Source organism: Sphaerodactylus townsendi, linkage group LG12, assembly GCF_021028975.2.
Source record: "Sphaerodactylus townsendi isolate TG3544 linkage group LG12, MPM_Stown_v2.3, whole genome shotgun sequence".
In the NCBI taxonomy this organism is placed as follows: Eukaryota; Metazoa; Chordata; class Lepidosauria; order Squamata; family Sphaerodactylidae; genus Sphaerodactylus; species Sphaerodactylus townsendi.
The window spans coordinates 50,182,801-50,202,237 of record NC_059436.1 but is presented as its reverse complement, the minus strand read 5'-3'; the positions used below and the strand labels follow the sequence as shown (position 1 = coordinate 50,202,237).

Below are 19,437 nucleotides of genomic sequence, written 5' to 3'. Positions count from 1 at the left end.
TGTTGTGAGGGGGGAAGGGCAAGGAGATTGTAAACCCCTTTGAGTCTCCTGCAGGAGAGAAGGGGGGGGATATAAATCCAAACTCTTCTTATTATTATTGGTTTACTTCCTTTACTTCCTACCAAATGGGGGATCCAAATGGGCTCGCATTGTTCTGCTCTCCTCCATTTTATCTCATAACAACTTGGTGAGGGCAGGCTGAGAGCCTGTAGCTGGCCCAGGGTCACCTGTTTCTCCCAGATCGCAGTCTGACACTAAGCACTACACCATGCAGAAATGAGAAAAGTAACCATCATTCAAAAAACAGCTAGAGCGATCACAGACTTACCAAGCACGCCAGATGATTGTGTATCTAGTCGGTGGCCTGTTCCAACTTTCAAGTGGGTGAATACTGGCCCAGAAACTGTATAAGAAACCAGACGAAAGTCTGACACACACACACAAAGTGTGGCATGCAGGTTGATACCATTTCATATTGATTGGAAATAAGTTCTGTGGACTCCATGAGTCCATGGGAAAATGTGCACTGAATGGATGGCCTCCAAGGATGACCTTAACACAAGGTTTATCTATTTTTTATTTTTTTATTTTTTTATTTAGATTTGTAGACCACCCGATCCCCCAGGGGCTCTGGGCGGTGCACAACAACATCAACATAAATAAACAATTATTACATTTACATTTACTAAAATTCATTAAAACCATTAAAACAGCGGTCAATTCAATAATAAAAGGCGTGCCATAACCCAGTTTATTAAAAAGCCTCCCCAAAAGGAGGGAACAGCCGGTCTCCTCCATAGGAGGGTAACATAGATGTAAACAGGATAGAATGGTAAAAGTAAGTGAATAAGAGGGGGGCGCCCCTCAGCGACTGGACACTCCAAAGGCCGGGCGGAACAACTCAGTTTTGCAGGTCCTGCGGAATTCACCAAGGTCCCGCAGGGCCCGGACAGCTGGAGGAAGAGTGTTCCACCAGGCCGGGGCCAGGGTCATAAAGGCCCTGGCCCGTGTGGAGGCCAGCCGCATCACTGAGGTTGGATTCCACCACTTTCTCATTCAGTCTTACCCAGTTCACTTCCTTATTGCAACCACTGTCCCATGTATGGTCAATGGATCCCTCCGTTTTTCACCAGTAGGAAAGTTGCATAGATCCAACCTGTGCAATTAAAATCAGTCCAGAAGATGAGCTCTTTTCCCCCCATCTTACCGAGCGGGTGGTCAACCAACGTCGGAACCTGCGTCACTGTCAGTGTCACTTCTTTCCCATCTTTCCCTTCTACTGTGCTCGGCAGGAAGCGTACGTGCTGTCGCGGTGGGGGTCGCTCTAATGAGTTCAACTCTAAAGACACAGAACAAAGGAAACTCTGTTTCACTTCTTTGCATTTAGAATTCAAATGCCAATTTAAAGCAGCTTTTTCTTTCATTCGAGTGGGAAATTATTTGCAGGACATACAGGGTTCCAGGCTCAGCTCTGCCCCCACCTTGAGGCAACGGTGTGGCATAAATTTCCACAGACTAGAGCCCATTTCATCCAGTGCACGAAAGACAGCCTATTAGTTATTTACTGCTATTTGCAAACGATCACTTACCTTGTGCATAACTGACTTTGCATAGCTATCTCGCAGGCTGGGCCTCTTCTGTTTCACTGCCTTTCTTTACTCATAGAATCATAGAGTTGGAAGAGGCCACAAGGGCCATCAAGTCCAACCCCCTGCCGTGCAGGAACACACAATCGAAGCCCTCCCGACATATGTTCATCCAGCTTCTGTTTAAAAACCTCCAAAGAAGGAGACTCCACCACTCTCCGAGGCAGTGAATTCCACTGTCGAACAGCCCTGACGGTCAGGAAGTTCTTCCTAATGTTTAGGTGGGATCTCTTTTCCTGCACCTTGAATCCATTACTGCGTGTCCTAGACTCTGAGGCAGCAGAAAACAAGCTTGCTCCCTCTTTGACATGGCAACCCTTCAAATATTTAAACATTAGCTATCATGTCCCCCCTTAACCTTTGCTTCTTCAGACTACTATTGCCTTATGTTTACTTTTTTTTGGCTGCATGGATGTGTGTAATGCCACTTGAGATCCATTTATCTGAAGAAGTGGGTTCTGATTCATGTCCTATCCATCCATCCATCCATCCATCCATCCATCCATCCATCCATCCATCCATCCATCCATCCATCCATCCATCCATCCATCCATCCATCCATCCATCCATCCATCCATCCATCCATCCATCCATCCATCCATCCATCCATCCATCCATCCATCCATCCATCCTTCCATCCTATTTGTCTGTGTAGGCACCATGGCCCATCATTTTAGAGAGAACAATGCTACCAACTCATTCTAGCAATATTGTAATATTATCATAGCTACAAAAAAAGTAAAACTGGAGTCAGTGATATTAACCAGGGATAAGGAACAGAAAAATCAGGGTGACAGGATCGCATGTAAGTTAATCCAGCAGACAGTAAATTGTCTGCGGCAATGCCCGATCGCTGGACCCATTACACCAGGGGTGTCAAACTCGTGGCCCTCCAGATGGTCATGAACTACAATTCCCATCAGTCTCTCCCAACATGAGCATTGGCTATGCTAGCAAGGGCTGATGGGAATTGTAGTTCATTAACATCTGGAGGGCCGCGAGTTTGACACCTGTGCATTACACATTGCTGTAAAGCAGGGATCCACGATGTGAGAATTCCCTTCTCACTGGACACAGTGTGTAAAATTTTCCTCTGTGATATGTGATGGGCGAAACGTTGGGAACAAGATCTACCAGACCACAGCCACACAGCCCGGAAAACCCACCACAACAGACAGATCTGAGGGTTCTCTGATTTTTAAATCTAAACACTTCCGCCAAAAATGTTGCCACCTCCAGTGTTATACGAGTAGTCTTATCTCCCAGCAGATATTGAATACAAAAATAATCCGATCTACTTCAGTTTTAACAAAAGTGGGAAATCCCGGTTGCCATTCATGCTGATAATATTGACACGACAAGTGGATATGCTGCTCAGTATCCATATCCTGAGCGTTACAAGAACATACTCTAAAAGAATGAGAAATCCCAGTTAACCTACCATTAAGATTTTCAGAAGAAAACAGTTAACCTTGCTTTCATGAATAATCATCTTTTTCAATACTGTTTTTATTAATTTTCTCAGATATAATTCAAAAACAGAAAATATAGCAAAAGAAAAAAAGAAAACACAGCTACCCATAAACAATATATATCGTGTTTCCCCGAAAATAAGACAGTGTCTTATATTAAGTTTTGCTCCCAAAGATGTGCTATGCCTTATTTTCAGGGGACGTCTTATTTTTCCACTCCACAGCTGCATGCTCTGGTGTTCTGTTCAACAGACATGCTTCCAAACAAAAACTTTGCTATGTCTTACTTTCGAGGGATGTTTTATATTTAGCACTTCAGCAAAACCTCTACTACGTCTTATTCTCCGGGGATGTCTTATTTTCGGGGAAACAGGTATTAACTCGAACACGCTGGATCTTAAAATTACAGCACTAGTATCTTTCAGAGGGAACATTACGTAGTTTTAAAATTCGTTACCTTCTACCCTTCAGTTCCAAAACAACAACAAACATCTAATAAGCAGTTACTTTTATTTTTTAATATAATTTTTTTAACTTTCTCGGGTATAATTCAAAAACAGAAAATAAAGTAAAGAAAAAAGAAGAAAATAAAATAAAAGTGAATAATGCAGCACCAGCGATGCGCTCAAGACAGTTAGCAGATAGGAAAGGGATCTCATCATTCAAATGAAATATAGCCAGAGAGCAACCTGAATGAGGCTGCAGCGTTTGGGACTCTTTAGTTTGGAAAGGAGACGTCTGAGGGGGGATATGATTGAAGTCTATAAAATTATGCATGGGGTAGAAAATGTCGACAGAGAGACATTTTTCTCTCTTTCACACAATACTAAAACCAGGGGGCATTCATTGAAAATGCTGGGGGGAAGAATAAGGACTAATAAAAGGAAACACTTCTTCACGCAACGTGTGATTGGTGTTTGGAATATGCTGCCACAGGAGGTGGTGATGGCCACCAACCTGGATAGCTTTAAAAAGGGCTTGGACAGATTTATGGAGGAGAAGTCGATCTATGGCTACCAATCTTGGATCCCTCCTGATCTGGAGATTGCAAATGCTCTTCCAGCTAAGACCAGGTGCTCAGGAGCAACAGCCCGCGAGAAGGTTCCCTTGCTTTCACCTCTCCCGCACGCGAGCTCCCCAAAGGCACCTGGGTGGCCAACGGGAGTAGCAGAGAGCGACCGATGGACTCTGGTCTGATCCAGCCGGCTTAATCCTTATGTTCCAAAGCCTTTGCTTTACCTCCTGCAGGTAGCCCCAAAGGCACCTGGTGGGCCACTGCTAGTAGCAGAAAGCTGACCAGATGACTCCTGGTCTGATCCAGCTGGCGACCTTATGTTCTTAAAGCCTTGCCTCCTGCAGGTGAGCTCCCAAAGGCACCTGGTGGGCCACTGCGAGTAGCAGAAAGCTGGACTAGATGGACTCTGGTCTGATCCAGCTGGCTTAATCTTATGTTCTTAAAGCCTTTGCTTTCACCTCCTGCAGGTGAGCTCCCAAAGGCACCTGGTGGGCCACTGCGAGTAGCAGAAAGCTGGACTAGATGGACTCTGGTCTGATCCAGCTGGCTTAATCTTATGTTCTTAAAGCCTTTGCTTTCACCTCCTGCAGGTGAGCTCCCAAAGGCACCTGGTGGGCCACTGCGAGTAGCAGAGAGCTGGACTAGATGGACTCTGGTCTGATCCAGCTGGCTTGCTCTTATGTTCTTATGTTCTTAAGAGAGCGAGACCAAAGCTTTGCAAATGCAACGTCCCGCAGCCCCGGGTCAATTGACTTAAGAGCAACACCATGACCCCTAAGAGCAAGGACAGCTGGATATTGCAAGCTAGATGGCAACCTTTCTGCAAAGACAGCCTTGCTATTCGTGTGCAAGCATTCACAGCAGGCAACAGGAGAAGGCAATCTCGAGATCTGACTGCTGCTGAGGTTTAAGGAAGCCGGAGCAGAAATGCTAGAGTCTGCAGCTGGGTGCAAAACCGGGGAGGCTCCCAAAGCCCCGCGGGAGGCCTTTCCGGGGCCGAGTTCTCACCGCCCAGGAGTTTGGTCTCCACCGTGCGCCGCACGACCTTCCACGAGACCCCCGCGGGCTTGTAGACGGCGAAGAGCCCGTGCAACCCGGCCTTGGCGGCCCGCATGGCGAAGGGCCTCTCCCAGTCCGGGCGGGCGACGTGCACCCGTCAATGGCTTCCCCCAGTGGGCGCCGCCATCTTGAGTGTTCCATCGAATCCGGTCCCCCCGGAAACGAGCGTCGGCGGATCGCGGGGCGGCTGAGCGCGGGAGCCTCGGCAGGGAACAAACAGGTGTGTCGGTGCTAAAACCCTACGCAATGCAACACAGGGCTAGAGATGCAGTCCCACCCATGGCTGAGCATGCTCCCGTTGCTCCGCCTTGATTCGGAGGACTGTTTACTCGGGAGTAAACCCCACCAAGAAACTTCTCGTTGCAAGTAGTCGCGAAGCGTTTGCACCGCGTGGGTGTTGCGTAGAGGTGTGTCTCTCTCTCTCTTCTAGTGGAATCCAAAACAAGACTTCCGAGAGCGTGTTTTATGGTGGTTTCCCCTCCCCCCCCCGTTAAAGGTAAAAAAGCCCTTTGGTGTTTTAGCAGAACCAAAATCTGGGGGAATGATTTGTGCATGTGACTTAAATAAGGAGTAAGTATCACAACTACTGTTGCACTCTGGCTGTGCAACAGTCGTTGTGATACTTATTGCTGTTATTTACTGCTGCAACCCCCCACCCCCCCTTTTATGTGAGACTTAAAGAAGGAGGACAGGAGCATCAGAGAATCTAAGCCAGGATCCTGGGAGTCTCTGGTTCAAATGTCGCCTCTGGCATGGATTCACTCGGTGGCCTGAGTCAAGGCTTTTCTCTCAACTTTCCATCTGCGCTAAGTAGGCGATAGCACTACTGGCCTTCCTTGCGGGGCTATTGCACCGATATATGCGAAGCTCTTCCAAAACTGAAAGTTCTGTATAAATGCCCCCAACTAGCCCCCATCTTGGGTATGTAAGTACATAAGAACTAGCTTCTCGATCAGAGCAGAGTCCATCTAGTCCAGCACTCTGCTACCCACAGTGGCCCACCAGGTGCCTTTGGGAGCTCACCTGCAGGATGTGAAAGCAATGGCCTCAAGAACATAAGAAAGAGCCTGCTGGATCAGACCAGAGTCCATCTAGTCCAGCACTCTGCTACTCACAGTGGCCCCCCAGGTGCCTTTGGGAGCTCACCTGCAGGATGTGAAAGCAATGGCCTTAAGAACATAAGAACTAGCCTGCTGGATCAGACCAGAGTCCACCTAGTCCAGCACTCTGCTACTCACAGTGGCCCCCCAGGTGCCTTTGGGAGCTCACCTGCAGGATGTGAAAGCAATGGCCTTAAGAACATAAGAAAGAGCCTGCTGGATCAGAGCAGAGTCCATCTAGTCCAGCACTCTGCTACTCACAGTGGTCCCCCAGGTGCCTTTGGGAGCTCACCTGCAGGATGTGAAAGCAATGGCCTTAAGAACATAAGAAAGAGCCTGCTGGATCAGACCAGAGTCCATCTAGTCCAGCACTCTGCTACTCACAGTGGCCCCCCAGGTGCCTTTGGGAGCTCACCTGCAGGATGTGAAAGCAAGGGCCTTAAGAACATAAGAAAGAGCCTGCTGGATCAGAGCAGAGTCCATCTAGTCCAGCACTCTGCTACTCACAGTGGCCCCCCAGGTGCCTTTGGGAGCTCACCTGCAGGATGTGAAAGCAATGGCCTTAAGAACATAAGAAAGAGCCTGCTGGATCAGAGCAGAGTCCATCTAGTCCAGAGCAGCACCTCTGCTACTCTCACAGTGTGGCCCCCCCAGGTGCCTTTTTTGGGAGTCCACCTGCAGGATGTGAAAGCAATGGCCTTAAGAACAAGAAAGAGCCTGCTGGATCAGACCAGAGTTCATCTAGTCCAGCACTCTGCTCCTCACAGTGGCCCACCAGGTGCCTTTGGGAGCTCACGTGCAGGACGTGAAAGCAAGGGCCTTAAGAACATAAGAAAGAGCCTGCTGGATCAGACCAGAGTTCATCTAGTCCAGCACTCTGCTCCTCGCAGTGGCCCACCAGGTGCCTTTGGGAGCTCACGTGCAGGACGTGAAAGCAAGGGCCTTAAGAACATAAGAAAGAGCCTGCTGGATCAGACCAGAGTCCATCTAGTCCAGCTCTTCTACTCGCAGTGGCCCACCAGGTGCCTTTGGGAGCTCACATGCAGGATGTGAAAGCAATGGCCTGCTGCTGCTCCTGCTCCTGAGCACCTGGTTGCTAAGGCATTTGCAATCTGAGATCAAAGAGGATCAAGATTGGGAGCCAGAGATCGACTTCTCCACAAATCTGTCCAAGCCCTTTTTAAAGCTATCCAGGTTAGTGGCCATCACCACCTCCTGTGGCAGCATATTCCAAACACCAATCACACGTTGTGTGAAGAAGTGTTTCCTTTTATTAGTCCTGTATACTTGGAAATAAATGCTACTCGGCTCTAGTGGACATGTTTCCCACTCGACTGCCAATCTCACCAGTTGACGTTGAGCTGAGCGCTCATATCATGTTTCGAGACTTTTTGGGCTGATAGGAATGAGATCATAATGACCTTAGTGGATCTTTTTCTGTCCTCAGTACGGATCAAAAAATCTCAAGTAGAATATATCCTGAACCAGAAAGGGGGACAGCAGAATGAGGATTAGCCATTCGGACAATGCAATATCTGTATAATTTTATATCGCGAGATCGTTATGATATGTAATGAGGACCAAGTGAACCTGCATTTATTTTTTTTTAAATGCCATTAAAGGTTTCTGATTCTGATCACTCATTTGCAAGGACATGATAAAAACACAATAGTTGGTCGCGTGTTGCAAGGCTTTGCAGCCTCACTGTGCCTAAAACCGGGGTGTGCGCTTGACATCTATTCCTATGCATGTTTTTACAATTTGAAAGGAAATTCCACTAGATTTACTTGACCAACTGAGTAAATATTTAGTCAATTGCAGTAGCACTTAGAAACCCGCAAGATCTGAATTGTTCTGTTCCAGCCAGAAGGTGGGAAGGTGGCACACTCATTCTCTCGTGCTTCCACCACCCTATTTAGAAGAAGAAGAAGAAGAAGAGTTTGGATTTATATCCCCCCTTTCTCTCCTGTAAGGAGACTCAAAGGGGCTTACAAATTCCTTTCCCTTCCCGCTTCACAACAAACACCCTGTGAGGTAGGTGGGGCTGAGAGAGCTCCAAGAAGCTGTGACTAGCCCAAGATCACCCAGCTTGCATGTGTGGGAGTGTACAGGCTAATCTGAATCCCCCAGATAAGCCTCCACAGCTCAGGCGGCAGAGCTGGGAATCAAACCGGGTTCCTCCAGATTAGATGCACAAGCTCTTAACCTCCTACGCCACTGCTGCTCGTTGTGCTGAGAACTTTGCAAGCGACCCATAATATTAAATGGAGGGGCTTTTCAAAATCCCGGTGTAAAACTCTGCATTTGAAACCAGCTGAAGTGGCAAGTTTAAAATTCATTTCTCAGTCCATCTGATTTCTTGGTTTTAGAAACACGATGGTGTTCTGGCTGAGGTCTCCGAAATTCCTGCTTTGGACAATAAACTCCAGAAAAGTTGTCGGTTCCTGTTGGGTCGCAGGCAAGTTTCTTCGTTTCTCTCCTCTGCCCTCATTAATGTATTTTTAAAAGTTTCTTTCTCTATGCTCCCCCCATCCAGCCTCCTTGTTTTTGCCCCTACTGGCTATAGTAGGTTACATTTCTCAGCCCTACCTCACAGGGCAAATGCAGTTCAATGTAGCAAAATGTAAAGTGATGCACATAGGGGCAAAAAATCCAAACTTCACATACATGCTACAGGGGTCAGTGCTATCAGTCACAGACCAGGAAAGGGATTTAGGCGTCTTAGTTGATAGTTCCATGGGAATGTCAACTCAATGCATGGCAGCTGTGAAAAAGGCAAACTCTATGCTGGGGATAATTAGGAAAGAAGTTGAGAATAAAACTGCAAGGATTGTCATGCCCTTATATAAAGCACATGGTCTGCGCATCAGCACTTGGAGTCCTGTGTTTAGTTCTGGTCGCTCCATCTCAAAAAGGATATTGAGGAGATAGAAAAAGTGCAGAGAAGGGCAATGAGGATGATTGAAGGATTGGAGCACCTTCCTTATGAGGAGAGGCTGCAGTGTTTGGGACTCTTTAGTTTGGAGAGGAGACGTCTGAGGGGATATGATTGAGAGAGATCTATAAAATTATGCATGGGGTAGAAATGGTGGACAGAAATTTTTCTCTCTTTCTGACAATACTAGAACCGGGGGGAATTCATTGAAGATGCTGGGGGGAAGAATTAGGACTAATAAAAGAAAACACTTCTTCACGCAACGTGTGATTGGTGTTTGGAATATGCTGCCACAGGAGGTGGTGATGGCCACTAACCTGGATAGCTTTCAAAGGGGCTTGGACAGATTTATGGAGGAGAAGTCGATCTCTGGCTCCCAATCTTGATCCTCCTTGATCTCAGATTGCAAATGCCTTAACAGACCAGGTGCTCGGGAGCAGCAGCAGCAGAAGACCCTTGCTTTCACGTCCTGCACATGAGCTCCCAAAGGCACCTGGTGGGCCACTGCGAGGAGCAGAATGCTGGACTAGATGGACTCTGGTCTGATCCAGCAGGCTAGTTCTTATGTTCTTATGTTCTTATGGGCTGTTGTGAATTTTAAGTGGCAGGACTGAGAGCCACAGGTGCCTCACTGACCTCTGTGGATGAAGATACCTCCATGGCCCATGGAGGTATCCAGAAGTGAGAGGCGGCGAAGACCTAAAAGGATTAAAATGAACTGGCATTGTTACAAAGGACCTGGAAAATAGCAATTAGTATTCAAAACTGAATGCTAAGTAGGATGCTTCATTTTTTTATTTCATTACATTTCGATACCGCCCCGCCCCTCATCAAGCAAGTTTTGGCAGAGTCAGATCCATATAAGCCTCCCAGGCTGTAGGCAGATGTTTAGCCCTAAGGTGGATGGATAGCTATCAGTGGGGCACAGCCCAAAGTTCATAGCCAGGACTAGCATGGGGGGGGGCGGGGGAGAGGGGGGACACTAAATACAAATGGGGAGACAACATTGATTTTTCCCTCTGTACATATTGCACGGCTGTTGTTAAAGTTATAGTGGTGAAACACAGTAATTGTTCCTCCCTTGATGTTATCACCCATGACATTGGGCCGTGGTGGCGAACCTATGGCACTCCAGATGTTCATGGACTACAATTCCCATCAGCCCCTGCCAGCATGGCCAATTGGACCATGAGCATCTGGAGTGCCATAGGTTAGCCACCGCTGACATCGGGGAAGAGTGCAAAAGAATTTCCTTTGGAACCCCAACATTCTCTTGATCGGTGCTGCTAACCTTTTGCCCTCCGGGTGGTTTTTCCTCAGGCCGGAGATGCCAGCGGTGCCACACCGGCCAAGCTTCGGCTACTGAAACCCCCGTGGGAGAGGAAGCGTCTTACCCGCTGTATCCCGGCCACATCCCCACCAGCCCTCTGCAGAAAGCGCTGCTGACCGTCGGCTCCGCGTTTATGGCTCTCTACGATCCTTACCGGCATGGTGAGCTGGTCCTTCATGGAAACTCAGTGGAAACTGTGGCATCCTCATTTGATTAGCGTCCGTTATGAAAGTCAGAAGAGCCCTAGCATGCACAGGTGTACTGCAGTGGTGGGATCCAAAAATTTTAGTAACAGGTTCCCATGGTGGTGGGATTCAAACAGTGGCGTAGCGCCAATGGGGCTGGGCGGGGCACGACGGGGGCGTGGCCGGGCATTCCGGGGGCGGGGCATTAATAATTTCTCTGTGACTGTAAAAAACTCTTACTGTAAAAAAAAAGTTCCTAATTTCCAGCTGGTATCTTCCTGTCCATAATTTAAACTCATTATAGCAAGTCCTATCGTCTACTGCCAACAGAAACAACCACTTCTCCTCTAATTGACTGCCTGTCAAATACTTCATACTTTCAAATACTGAATTTTGTTTCTAGAAATCAAAAGGAGGATACTTTCCTTAAACAAGGAACTTTACCATATTTCTAAAACATGTTTTTAAAACAGCCCAACAGTGAGAATTATCCCGTTTTCTACCTTCGCTAACCAGCCACATGGGAAACAACAGGACTTTATGATTTTTGGACCTAATGGAATTTCTAACAGAAAAGCGGACCGAATTAGTAACCCCCTCTCGGCACACACAAATAATTAGTAATCCATTCTCGGGAACTGGTGAGAACCTGCTGGATCCCGCCTCTGGTGTACTGCCTCTGAACAGAGGGGCTCCATTGAGGTCTCATGGTTAGGAGATGCAGAAAGATTGTGACTTTATATAGTTGCTTACAGGGGTCTGCAACCTGCAGCTGGGACTGATGGGAATATAGTTCCTCACAAGGGTCTGCAACCTGCTGGCAGGGGCTGATGGGAATTGTAGTCCATGAACATCTGGAGAGCCGCAGGTTGCAGACCCCTGGTTGCTTAGAAGGCTGTTAGAATCTTCTTACTGAATCGGGCTAAAGGCCCAGGAACTCCACAGAGTCGGGCTCCCCAAATGTCTCCAGAAAATTCACCAGAGGGGCATAAAGGCAGCAGTCCCTCTGCTGTGGTTTGCCTCCCAGCAGCAGGTATTCACAGGTACACTGTTTCAGAATGTGGAGGCTCCGTGTTCAGGTGCCAGTGTATCTAAACACCATTGATAAACCCATCAGTGACGAGCCATCTTTAAATGTCTCTAATCGCTTTTATTTATTTATTTATTATTTATATTTGTATACCGCCCTCCCCAAAGGCTCAGGGCGGTGTCCATCAACATTAAAACAATTTAAAACACCAATACATAATTTACAATAAAATAATATATAAAATACTAAACTACAGATGGCTGTACTATACTATAAAATACTAAACAACCCCTCCCTCCCCCTTTATGTGCCCACGGGAGGCCAGATGTTCTTATGGCGGAGTTGACATCATCCCGGCTGGAACAAACGCCTGGCGGAACAGGTCCGTTTTACAGGCCCTGCGGAAACTCTGTAAGTCCCGCAGGGCCCTGATCTCACCCGGAAGCCTGTTCCACCAGGTAGGGGCCAGAGTCGTAAAAGCCCTGGCCCTTGTAGAGGCCAGCCGGATCGCCTTGGGGCCAGGGATCACCAGTAGGTCCGCCTCCGACGAGCGGAGGGGCCTAGAAGGGCGGTATAGGGAGAGACGGTCCCTCAGATAAGCAGGGCCAAGGCCGCGAATGGCTTTGAAGGTCAATACCAAAACTTTAAACATGACCCGGTACTCGATTGGCAGCCAGTGCAGTTGGTATAGGACCGGCGTAATCTGGTCCCTAGATGTTGCCCCAGAGAGGAGCCTGGCTGCTGCATTTTGTACGAGCATTTTGAAACTCATCTCGGCAAGTGACGAATATCACATTGTATGGCACAATCCCTGTGTATTAATTTCACATTATCTGATAGAGTGGCAAAGCAGGAAAGAGGACTTGAGGGCTCTGTGGCTCCCTTCCTCGGCAAAGAGTGGGGAAGAGGGAAAGATGCTTCTGCTAAGGAGGCCAGTGGAATCCCCGTCTGAACTATGTGATGGCCTGGACAAGGAGCCAGCGCAGTGCAGTGCTTGACAGCAGGTGGATCCTAATCTGGAGAACCGGGTTTGATCCCCCACTTCTCCGCCTGAGTGGCAGAGGCTTATCTGGTGAACCAGATGTGTTTCCGCACTCCTGCATTTCTGCTGGGTGACCTTGGGCCAGATACAGTTCTTCAGAACTCTCTCAGCCCCACCTGCCTCACAAGGTGTCTGTTGTGGGGATAGGAAGGGAAAGGAACTTATAAGCCACCTTGAGTCTCCTTACAGGAGAGAAAGGGGGGTACAAATCCAAACTCTTCTTCTTCTTAACACAATCTTTGCAGAATCCTTGGATTAGTTCGTAGCTGTCAAACTCACGCCCCTCCAGATGTTATGAACTACAGATGTTATGAACATGAGCACGATGCTGGCAGGAGATGATGGGAACTGTAGTCCATAACATCTGGAGGGGCGTGAGTTCGACACCCCTGGATTAGTTTGTGCCCAGAGCAAAAGGTTATGGGGAACAGGTGGCCATTCCCACTGTCTCTTTGCAACTCTAAAAAGCCACCAGCTATTTGTGTCCACTTCAGAGGCAGAGCGAGGGAAAACTGCGCGCCCCCGCTGCGGCTCCACTTGGGGCATCATTCCCCCTGTCCCATGGGCGCTACGCCACTGGTCCGCTTGCATTTTTTAAAATGGCTGCAACTATGAACCTGGCTGCTGTTTGTGTGAAGTGACCTGTGAATTGCATGTGCAACGAGGGGTGGTGTCTGGAATGGCAGCTTCCCAGCCCATGTATTAGTATTCCCCGAGGGTTCCTGGCAGTGGTGGGATCCAAAAATTTTAGTAACAGGTTCCCATGGTGGTGGGATTCAAACAGTGGTGTAGCGCCAATGGGGCTGAGCGGGGCATGACGGGGGCATGGCCGGGCATTCCGGGGGCGGGGCATTAATAATTTCTCTGTTACTGTAAAAAACTCTTACTGTAAAAAAAAAGTTCCTAATTTCCAGCTGGGATCTTTCTGTCCATAATTTAAACTCATTATAGCAAGTCCTATCGTCTACTGCCAACAGAAACAACCACTTCTCCTCTAATTGACTGCCTGTCAAATACTTCATACTTTCAAATATTTAATTTTGTTTCTAGAAATCCAAAGAAGGAGACTTTCCTTAAACAAGGAAATTTACCATATTTCTAAAACATGTTTCTAAAACAGCCCAACAGTGAGAATTATCCCGTTTTCTACCTTCACCAACCAGCCACATAGGAAACAACAGGACTTTATGATTTTTGGACCTAATGGCATTTCTAACAGAAAAGCAGACCCGATTCGTAACCCCCTCTCGGCACACACAAATAATTAGTAACCCACTCTCAGGAACTGGTGAGAACCTGCTGGATCCCACCTCTGGTTCCTGGGAAACATATTGGGACCACCGCAGTGAGAAAATCAAGAACAGCAGGTGAGGTTCCTCAAATGAGAACCTGCCAGTTGCTATCATTATTTGCCTGCGACGTTTAGACATAGGGGGCCACTCTGGGGCAATCTCTGCTTTCACAAAATGGCACCAAACTAGCTGCGCTCCTCCGTGCTCCGATCTAACTCAGATTAGGTTACCGTCGAGAAGTGCCAACCGGCACAACACACAAGCCATGAGATTGCAAAGCTGGCAGAACTTACGATGACCAGTTTTGCCAGTTCTGAAGAACCCGCAGGCACAGTTCGGAGTCCAGGTCTCCCCAGGAGCCGGCTATCAGCTGAGACCGACTTCAGTGGTTGTGCTCTGCGGTCCCCTCCTTTAGAGCTAGAAAGAAATAAGGCAGGAGAGCACCAAAGTCTGGAGCTCCCTCCCAATAGCAGTTCATTTGGCGCCAACCTTGTCGAGGTTTTAGGTGCCCCCCCCCCCCCCCCGTCCCAGTTTTTTCCTCCAGGCCTTCTGCTGGATCTCCTTCTCTCCCTCCACTTTCAGCTATTTTTAGTTGCCGTTAGTATTTTTAATTGCATTTTCTGGAGTGCTGCCGCCGGTCAGAGTTCTACCTGAGATGGATTTTGGCTCGTGCTTGTTCACAGAAGATCCGCGGTTTACTGCCTGAAAACGGCAGTTAAAACAGTGGTTCCCAAACATTTTCTGGCTGCCGCCCCCTTGATTCCATAAACTCACCCTCAGTGCTCCCCCCACCCTACCCTATAAAAAGGAGCATTCAAAATAGTAGCTTGCATGACTCACTAAGGAAGAGAATAGCAATTAAATCAAAAGCAGTATCAATTCATTACACATCTATTCAAAACCCAATTGAAACTTTTTAAGTTGAATTTATTCCACAAAACTGATGAACTTGGCCCAGGGATACCAGCTTTTCAAAATGAGGGGGGGGGGAGGATCTGATAAATTTCTACCAGATTTGCCAACATGGTTCCATAGCGCCCCTTCACCCCTTTACACTCTGGGCCCCTTAATATTTATGGGGCCCTCCGCTCCCTTGTTTTGTTTCTTCCCTGGGTGAGTTTATGAAGTTCTATGCTGGACGCCAATGTAATCTTGTTTAATCTGCTGTTTTAATGGGGTTTTAATGTAATGGTTTGTTTTATTGTGTTGTTCACCGCCCAGAGCCCTTCGGGGGAGGGGCGGTATACAAAATCGATTATAACTAAATAAATAAATAAATTGTAAACAAGTGAACAATTGAAGGGGGTCACCTCCAGCACCCCAGTGCCCCCCAGTTAATCCCACTGCCCCCCAGAGGGAACTGCTGAATAAAAAGATCTCAGAGTAGCAAGACTTGCTATTCAGAGATCCTTTCTGTACCCCAGACTCTGCCAGTTGGAGTTAGCTGGTGCCAAGCAAGACAGACCAACAGTCTGATTTTGGATGCCATTTTGCCCCAGGTGCCGTTTGCTACCCCTATGCCCCTGCTAGAGGGGTCAAGACCAGAGGTGGGATCCAGCAGGTTCTCACAGGTTCCCGAGAGTAGGTTACTAATTATTTGTGTGTGCCGAGAGGGGGTTACTAATTGGGGATTTTGCCCTGTGATTTTTGCCCCTCCTCTCAGCAGTAGCGCGCAGAACTTGAAGCAGTCTAGCAGGAGGTGCACCGGCGTGCGTGGCGGCCTGCGCCGGCATGCATTCGTTTCCCGCCCAAGGCCGGCGCAGCGGCTGCGTCCTTGCCACAGCCCCGCCCAGGAATGCCCCACCCCAGGAATGCCTGGGACACGCCCCCGTCGTGCCCCGCCCAGCCCCATTGGCGCTACGCCACAGTTTGAAGTGTACCACCATGGGAACCTGTTACTAAAATTTTTGGATCCCACCACTGGTCAAGACACTGGCACCTTTTCTCTGCCACTCTGCCACTATCCCCTTGATGTGTAGATTGCAACTCTTAGGGAACTTCCTTCCTTCCTGCGTCTCCTCTCTCCACCATTCTCGCACATGCCATCCATCTTGCACCGCGTGTGCAGAGAGGTGCAGACAATAATCTCTCGCCATCCAGCTAGGTAGATGAGAATAGAGAATTCAACTCTCCCCTTTTCTATCCAGAATAGAGTTAACTAATAAAGACTCCTCTTATTAGTTGGAAACTACGAATTGGCTCTGAGATTCTTTCTTTGCCAGCGCACACACCCATGGGTAAGCATGTGTTTTGCCTCAGTACATTCTGCTTATAATGCAAAGGTATCTATACACCAGATAGAATTACCAACAAAATGTTCTGGTCAGTACTGGACCCAAAGAGCCACTGGTAGCTGAGCATGATCTAAGCCACACACCCAGAGGTGGGATCCAGCAGGTTCTCACAGGTTCCCAAGAGTAGGTTACTAATGATTTGTGTGTGCCGAGAGGGGGTTACTAATGGGTGATTTTGCCACGTGATTTTTGCCTCAGTTACGCACGGAACTTGAAGCAGTCTAGCAGGAGGTGCACCGGCGTGCATGGCAGCCTGTGCCTGCGTGCATTCGTTTCCCGCCCAAGGACCGGCGCAGAGGCTGCGTCCTTGCCACAGCCCCTCCCAGGAATGCCCCGCCCCCGACATGCCCCGCCCTGCCCCCGTCATGCCACGCCCAGCCCCATTGGCACTACGCCACAGTTTGAATCCCACCACCATGGGAACCTGTTACTAAAATTTTTGGATCCCACCACTGATATATTGGTTGAACCCTGCTTATATGAGCATTATTCTTATTCACTCTCTTCTCTCTCTTCGGCTCCCCTCTTTTCTTTCTTTTTTGTAGATATGGTGGCCGTTCTGGGGGAGACAACAGGCTCCCTTGCTCTGCAGAAGCTCCGGGAAAGGATGAGGAATGACCCCGAGGGACATCAAATACTACAGTATGTTTACTGTGTTTTTCTTAGCCCGTAGCCAGGGAGAGATACTGTTACAGCAGTCTGTGCTATTTTGGGGGCACGGCATCTGTTCACAGCAAGGTCACCCATGTGAACGTCCTCAATGGGCTTAACTTAAATTAGCCTTTTAATAGATTAAAAGCTGACAAGATGGCTACTTTTTTGAATTAATTTTTTTTCTTATACCGATGCTGTTAAGCCAAGCGTAGTGGTTAAGAGCAGGTGGACTCGGGTGAGCCAGGTTTGTTTCCCTACTCCTCCACATGAAGCCTGCTGGGTGACCTTGGGCTAGTCACAGTTCTCTCAGAACTCCCTCAGCCCCACCTATTTCACAAAGGTTTCTGTTGTGGGGAGAAGAAGGGAAGTCTTCTGCATTTCCGAGAGCTGCAGACGTTGAGCATGATCTAATAATAAAATATTTCATATAACAGCTAAATATACCTTATTCAGTAATAATACATGTTCAGTAATAATTCTGTTGGAAAAGGAATTCAGCATCAGGGTGCTGTGTGGTTTCCGGGCTGTATGGCCGTGTTCTAGCAGCATTCTCTCCTGACGTTTCGCCTGCATCTGTGGCTGGCATCTTCAGAGGATCCTCTGAAGATGCCAGCCACAGATGCAGGCGAAACGTCAGGAGAGAATGCTGCTAGAACACGGCCATACAGCCCGGAAACCACACAGCACCCCAGTGATTCCGGCCGTGAAAGCCTTCGACAATACATTGAATTAAGCATCCTTTAACCCTGGATCTTGGTTTAGGGTACAGTCCGAATTGTGAATCAGGAATCTGCCAGCTCAAATGTTGCCTCTAGCGTGAGCCCTCTTGAACTCAACAACCTGCCGTGTACAATATAAATGTAATGATACTAACCCATTCTGCATGGTTTGCAAATATAGCATTCAGGGTGAAGTCAATGAAGTCCTTTCACCTCCAGTGTGTTTTTGTTGCTTTTAATCTTTTGGCCTGTGTCGGACGAGAGGGTAGTTGCCGGCCACTCTCTATAGGATTGCAGGAATTCTTATACTCCAGAGATATCAGCCCCTGCCAGCATGGTCAATTGGCCATGCAGGCAGGGGCTGATGGGAATTGTAGTCCATAACATCTGGAGTGCCAAAGGTTCGCCATCACTGCTATAGGATAATTCTGTTCAATGTTGGCATTTTTTTTCCTTTGGAATTTTCCTCCTTCAAATTAGTATTATACTGCAGAGAAATGTCTCAAGCTACTTTGCCAAGGTGCATCACTGTTCCAGTCCAAAAGATCTGTGTTTTTTTGTGGTGGAGAAGAATTGGCCACTTTCAGAGGAACCTACCCTCCTCTGTTCTCATCGAGAAGCAGTAACTCTTGCAGAGGCACAATGGGCAGCCTGCTCTGAGAGCAGGTGTACCTTCTGTTCTGTCTCTGTGTTCTGAAAGACTGATCCAGTCTTACCCAATGCAGAGATGGGGCCAGATTAATCTGTCCTTTGAGAACGCATGGCCGAGACGCAGCGATCAGCCTCCGCTGTGAGTAGCTACCTTGTGCTCTTGGATTAAATTAAAAATCACTTTTAATTTTCACAGCCCCTTAGGAGCAGCAGTGGCGTAGTGGTTAAGAGCAGGTGCATTCTAATCTGGAGGAACCGAGTTTGATTCCCCGCTCTGCCGCCTGAGCTGTGGAGGCTTATCTGGGGAATTCAGATTAGCCTGTGCACTCCCACACAAGCCAGCTGGGTGACCTTGGGCTAGTCACAGTTCTTCTGAGCTCTCTCAGCCCCACTTACCTCAAAGGGTGTTTGTTGTGAGTGGGGGAGGGAAAGGAGTTTGTATATCCCTTTGAGTCTTCTTACAAGAGAGAAAGGGGGGATATAAATCCAACTCCTCCTCCTCTTCTTGTTCTTCTTGTTCTTCTTCTTGTTCTTCTTCTTGTTCTTCTTCTTGTTCTACTTCTTGTTCTTGTTCTTCTTCTTCCTATCAGTTCTCTAGTGGGATATAATTTGGACCTTACTAGTTTAGAATTTGATCACGTGGGGATTGTCTAGCACGGTTATCATCTCTTTGAACTTGGACAAGTGTTGCTAGAGTGCAAAATACAAGTCAGTCCTGAAGAAGCAAGAGTTTCACAACAGAAACAAAAGAAATAGTGTGTCATATGGTTTTGCCGAAATGTGTTGAGAAATGTTTATGCAAGAGTTGTGTGCCAGCTATCCATAGTAGTAGATATATTGCAGAAAACTGAAATGGACGTTATCTAGCCTTTCTGCCTCATTTTTTTTTGGCAGCAGGGATCGAAGCATGTAGTGAGGGACCACTGAAATCCACGGAAGGCTTATTTTCATTGCGCTGAGTACTTTCAAACTTCGTAAATGTTGCCATCTTCCTTCAAATGGGCGTCTGTTTC

General features: G+C 47.8%; 2 protein-coding genes across 4 annotated transcripts in view; one reads left to right on the top strand and one right to left on the bottom strand.

The window, feature by feature from the left end:
• Positions 1-5,318, bottom strand: part of TRUB2 (TruB pseudouridine synthase family member 2) — a 35,309-nt gene extending 29,991 nt beyond the window's left edge. Inside the window, 3 exon segments of the mRNA XM_048512166.1 lie at positions 329-403; positions 1,208-1,339; positions 5,142-5,318. Of these exon segments, the coding sequence (XP_048368123.1) occupies positions 329-403; positions 1,208-1,339; positions 5,142-5,247 (313 nt within the window). The 5' untranslated portion in view covers positions 5,248-5,318.
• Positions 5,319-5,333: 15 nt separating this feature from the next.
• Positions 5,334-19,437, top strand: part of COQ4 (coenzyme Q4) — a 35,292-nt gene continuing 21,188 nt past the window's right edge. The window contains exons 1-4 of one of the 3 annotated variants that reach the window (XM_048513019.1): positions 5,334-5,412; positions 8,662-8,750; positions 10,548-10,718; positions 16,946-17,042. In XM_048513019.1, coding sequence (XP_048368976.1) covers positions 8,669-8,750; positions 10,548-10,718; positions 16,946-17,042 — 350 coding nt within the window. In that variant the 5' untranslated portion in view covers positions 5,334-5,412; positions 8,662-8,668. Of the gene's footprint in view, positions 5,689-8,661; positions 8,751-10,547; positions 10,719-16,945; positions 17,043-19,437 lie in introns of all 3 variants that reach the window. The other 2 variants (XM_048513021.1, XM_048513020.1) reach the window with 2 other exon arrangements.